Source organism: Priapulus caudatus, unplaced genomic scaffold (genome assembly GCF_000485595.1).
Source record: "Priapulus caudatus unplaced genomic scaffold, Priapulus_caudatus-5.0.1 Scaffold346, whole genome shotgun sequence".
NCBI classification, from domain to species: domain Eukaryota; kingdom Metazoa; phylum Priapulida; class Priapulimorpha; order Priapulimorphida; family Priapulidae; genus Priapulus; species Priapulus caudatus.
The window spans coordinates 61,186-67,142 of NW_014577407.1; the positions used below are offsets into that span (position 1 = coordinate 61,186).

Below are 5,957 nucleotides of genomic sequence, written 5' to 3' on the forward strand. Positions count from 1 at the left end.
CGTGTACGTGCAAACGCACGCACGCACGCACATACGTGTACGTGCAAACGCACGCATGCACGCATGTGTACGTGCACACGCACGCCCGCACGTACATACGCACGCATGCACGCACCTGTACGTGCATACGCACGCACGCATGCACGCATGTGTACGTGCACACGCACGCCCGCACGTACATACGCACGCATGCACGCACCTGTACGTGCGTACACACGCACCCACGCACGCATGCACGCACGAGTACGTGCACACGCACGCACGCACGCACATGTACGTGCACACGTGGACGTGCACAACCACGCACACACGCACGTACATGTATGACCACACGCACGCACGCACGCACTTGTACGTGCACACGCACGCACGCACACACGTGGACGTGCACACCCACGCACGCACGCATATATATTGTCAGCGCGAATATAGGTGGTGTACGACAGTAGGGGGCTCTTCTGCAGGTCATACATGTACCTACATACATACATGAATCTCAATAAACATATTACATAACTCCTCAGCACACACAAAATAATAAACACCCATTTCACATATGCACCACTAATATCACCGTGAATCTCAATAAACATATTACATAACTCCTCAGCACACACAAAAGAATAAACACCCACTTCCCCCACTCCATCCCGGGTGTGCATCTCGGTACGCAGATAATCTTCACCTCTGCATATGTGCTGCCCTCCAGCGGCAACTGTTTCTAGCGGCTAACCCCATTCCTAAAATAGCCCTAGAAAACCTGAATTTCTCCCTAAAATTAGCCCTAAAATGTTGTCAAGGACTGCTGGAAAGCTTCCATATATATATATATAATATGTATTCTATATCTGATACACAGACCTGTTGTCAGAAACAAAATTAGTCTTTCATTAGTCCTAACTAGCATTGAACTCTTGACTTTGACTCGTATACCGTTTGCAGAAACTTTGTGAAATTAAACTTGTCTTGCTGTGCAGAATAAATTCATGATCGTCATTTTTAATCAGATACGTATTTATATACATATACTAGCCTGGTACCCGGTGTTGCTCGAGGTAAAACGCTTAGACGAGAATTTTTTATTTTGTTGGTTTACAGATCCGCCGACCCGAATTTTCAAGAAAAACGAAAAAATATATAAATTGAAAATCTGTATTTTTTTATTCCCGCAGACCTTTTCTCTAAGAAATATGAATAAAAAAATGTAAACTTGCACAAACAGTTTATAATAAAAGTAAAAATAATTACAAGTTGAGTTTAGTTTTCATTTAGTTTTCTTAAAATACTTTAATATAATATAACAGTATCACTGTATTTTGACTTGTTGTTTTTTTGGTTTTTTTACCCTACCGAGTCAACAACAACAACAAAAATTCTGTAAACCAACAAAACAAGAAAAGGTTTCTTTAGGAACAACTTTTAAGAGCAAATTCAGCCACATATACTTACTTAATTCAAAAATATTTTTACCTCCCCCCCCCCACTTCACCCATATGATCCCCATCAGAAAGGAAAGAGAAGCGTACTGGATTCACAATCTAAACACTATCAAGCCACACGGTGCCTTGATTGTGCCAAGTTATTGTGAAATATGTCTCTGGCTTTGCAAGCCTCGTCTCACCATTTAAATACACAATTGGTGACATCTGTCACGTGTCTCTCTTATGCTGGGTAAGCCTGGGTTTACACTATCGATTTTTGTCAGCAAATCGTACCGATTTTAAGTGCAACACAATCATCGTCCAACACAATGGGCTGAAATTCGATTGTGTTGGTGTCGGAGTCGGAGACAAGTCGACGAGTTGGCGAAATAGAACGTGTTCTATTTTGCTCGATTCGGATTCGTGAAATCGGCGAGTTGGATAAATCTAATTGGCTTAAAAACTTTCACGTGATACCTAGTCAAAATGGCGAACTCGCAGTAGTTGTTTTCGTAACGAAATGACTTTGTAGACTTGATTTCATTACGAAATCAATAATCTTGTAACGAAATCAAGTCATGCGACACTTGGCGCCCCATACTTCTCCTCGTCGTCGGCTTCTTCTCCTGCTTCCTATTCTCCAGCCACACGTGTCTCTCAAACACAAACTTTGGCCCCCTCTCCGGCCGCACGTGTCTCTCGCAGACTCCACTCAACCAGTCTGTCTCAAATTGTCACTTCACTCGTCTAGATCAGACACAATCCTTACACGTCTACCTTAGACACAATCTCTACACGGCTATATCAGACCAATACTTCACACGTCTATATCAGACACAAACTGTACCCGTCTATATCAGACCCAACCTCCACACGTCTATTCCGGACAAAACTCCAGGCCGTCTGACCTCTCCCGCACATCTGACACTCGCCAGCTATCGCGCGTATGAATCACCTAGGGCATAATCTAGGTCATGCCGCGTGTCTAAACTCTGTCACTTGTGACAATCTGCATATATGCGCCTAACAAAGGTGTCACTACGCACGACTTAAATGTTACGTTTATAACCGTAGCAACAGACCTCAGATGAGTCCAGACGCTCTGCGGCTCTTGTTTATATGTACGGAGGGTTTGTTGTCAGAAAAGTATTTGGCTTGCGATATATTCAAAAATTTATAGTTCAATACTATGCATGGTATTAGTGTTCTAAGTTATTGCATGAATGATTTTAACTTGTTGATTAAACTTTAACTTAGTTCCCTGTTTGATTAAAACTAACCCGTTCCCAAAAATATTTAATCACATCAACATATTTTATTTTCAGGGAGTGAAATTGAAGTTCAGAATTCTGCCATTAGCTATACATTTAATATGCAAGGAAGTGCAACGGTGGCCAAGGCAACATGTATTCACGAGGTAAGGATTGTCCATGTAATATTAGCAGTAAAAACGTTTATTCAACACAAATCGTCAGTTGTTTGTTATACAAAATGTCTCAAAATGTAGTTTAGAAAAAAATATTTTTAGGATAATTTCTTGAAAATAAAGGTGGCTGATAAGTGATATGCATATATCATATCATACACAAAGTCAGAGCTACCACTGGCATTCGCCACCTTCGCAAAATGCTATAAATAAACAACAGTGGCGATTCTACTACACTAAATAGCAATACCAATTGGCGTATGATGGACCTACTAACAAAATTATGATTGAATAATGAAATTGTTAAATTGCAGTGTCATATAAGTGCTAACAAATTATCAAGAGTCCATAATAGAGACCTTTGTTATAGAGGTCTATATAGAGACCTCTATATAGAGTCCTCTATTATGGACTCTTGAAATTATGTTATGTAGCAGTGCTGCCAACATTTGCCTTTGTGTAATAGGAATTAGAATCTTTACAAGTTGGAACTTTTTTTTACCAATTAGGAATCTTGGGTAAGTAGCCACTTAAGCACAATACAGTAAAACCTCATTATACCACCAATCTCACTTATCACCAGGAAAATGCCAATATACAGATTGTTTGTATCTATTTGTACATACAGTAAGACCTCGTTATACCGCCCCTCGTAATACCGCCAATCTCACTTATCGCCATGAAAATGCCAATGTACAGATCATTTGTATTTATTCGTACGTAATTTAGCCTTGTTATGCCGCCCCTCGTTAACCGCCAACATGGCTATTTACAGTTATATATATAAAGTTGTTCAGCCGAATGTGTGTGTTCACGCATAACTAGAGAACTCTGCAGCCTAGAGGAAAACTAAAGATATTTTCAGAATCAGCACGTCTGGGAGGTGGTTCTGGCTAAAACGAAAATTTAAAAAAGTTAAAAAGTTAAACATTTATAAAAAATTCTATTGATCAATTGATGGCGGTCACGTACGTACACACAACATCACGTCTGAATCCATGGTGTATTAAAGTCCCGTCACAGTGGCGTCATCACTACAACATCTGTCTGGTATACGTGTGTTCCAGTTCGAGTCCCAGATGGGGAACTTATTTTTCCCTTTTTTCCTTTTTGCCCTTTACCTACCTCTTTAGTATGTATTATTTTAAATTTTTAATAAATTTTTAATTTATTAATTTATTAAATTTATTATTTTTTATCTTTTGATTTCTTATTATTTGTTACTGTTTGGGATGGGATGGGATTGCATGGCATGGGATGGCATGGGATGGGATGGGATATGGGATGGGGTGCGATGGGATGGCATGGCATGGCATGGAATGGCACTGAATGTGATGAGATGGGATGGGATGCGGTGCGATGGGATGGGATGGATGGATGGATGGATGCATGGATGGATGTATGGATAGATAGATAGTTAGATTTTTTGTGGTATTTTCTTTTCAACCAAGCGGTCACCAGCTAAGTAACGCCACTGATTTCCCCGGGCAACGCCGGGTATCCCTCTAGTCCTATATAAATGCATTGAAAATACACTCATTATACTGCCATCGAGAGTGTTGGTCTGTTTCGGTTGTCTAGTTTCTATGGTAACATACACACAGCACATCCACGCGAGTCGTATGTAATAGCAGTAGTATTTAGCGGTATAGTGCTATCGGTAGAGATTCTGCCACCTTCATCACTTGATGCTCGGATGTCAGTTCAGACTGTATTGTGATATTTTGAGTCGAACGGATATTCAACTGAACGTGAAATTTCTGCCGTGTCTCTCCTACGATCTCGCATGGATTCACTCATTTCAGAATTTCCTAAACAGACGTCAATTATAGACTTTTTAAGAAAGATTGAACCCCGGACTATCAAAATACTGTATGCAAACTTAAATGTACATGGACATGTGCTGACCGATGTACACCGGACTAACAAAAACACGGAAACAAACATGAAACTATAATATTTTTATTTTAATAGTAATTCCGTTATAATGAAATAAGTGTCGAGTGCGGTTCTTGGTATCACAGCTCCAAACGTATTAAATGAGCATTAGGCGTCAAACCCAATTCATTCGTGTTGCATTTCCGCTCGAAGGAAATGCGATCACTCAAAAATTTCATAAGTCCAAAAGTGAGCTTCCACGCACAAGAATTTATTGCTGCTCATGCACAACACACACATGAGCTAGAGTTCAAAAATCCAGTAGTCTAACACATGAATCGTAAATGTGCGCGCGCTTGGAAACTCAAGAGCTCCCAAGGTGTGGCCATATATATATATATAATATATATGACCAGCGAGGTGACGTCACATCAGGTGTCCCCAAGGCCACGAAGGCGTCCCCTCACCACTCGCCTGTGGCGCACTGCACCATGTCGCGTACGTACGTGTCTACATCCGGGTTTGCATCTACGCAGTATCCTGCTTCGCCACACAGGCACGATCTTGGCTAGTGTACGCGTACTCAACATGCCATAAGAAAATGCACAATGTGGGAAGAGCTATTAATTTCACCACACACAATTTGATTAAACGGTAAAACTCCCCATGCACTGTTACAATAAAACAAAGAAATTTTGTTAATATGATTTTTATTTGTCATTAAAACTTTGTATATAATCATATATCATATATTTTTATTGGTTTTCTCGCAACTGGGACTATTCAGTAGTGATATTAGACTGCAATTTCTACCTCGTTATAACGCCAAATTTATTATAACACTAATATTTTGCAAGTCCCGATAATGAGGTTTTACTGTACAACGAATTTAATTGCAGTTCTATATTGATTTTAAAATAACAATTCCTATACATACTCATTCTAGTGTAACAACAAAGAAAAAAAAGATACAGGCATATATATCAGGCTTTCCAGCGGCCTTAAAATTCCTAAAAATTCCTAAAATGTTGAGCTCTCCCTAAAATTCCTAAAAAAACTTTACAAATGTATGCAATTCCTAAAAAAGGGCTAAAATTTTATTCAAATTCCTAAAAAAAAAATCCACAGATATGTTTGGAGTTTTTGGTGATGAGATGATGAACTTTTGGTTTGTAATTATTGTTATGGATGTTGATATATGCACCAAGAGGTGGCGCCACGAGTATGCGTGG

General features: G+C 39.7%; 1 protein-coding gene across 4 annotated transcripts in view; it reads left to right on the top strand.

Annotated features, from left to right (window-relative positions):
• Positions 1–5,957, top strand: part of LOC106809345 (centrosomal protein of 295 kDa-like) — a 94,855-nt gene that overhangs the window by 28,262 nt on the left and 60,636 nt on the right. For all 4 annotated transcript variants that reach the window (XM_014812406.1, XM_014812408.1, XM_014812409.1 and 1 more), the window contains one exon: positions 2,747–2,838. In XM_014812406.1, the coding sequence (XP_014667892.1) occupies positions 2,747–2,838 (92 nt within the window). The remainder of the gene's footprint in view (positions 1–2,746; positions 2,839–5,957) is intronic.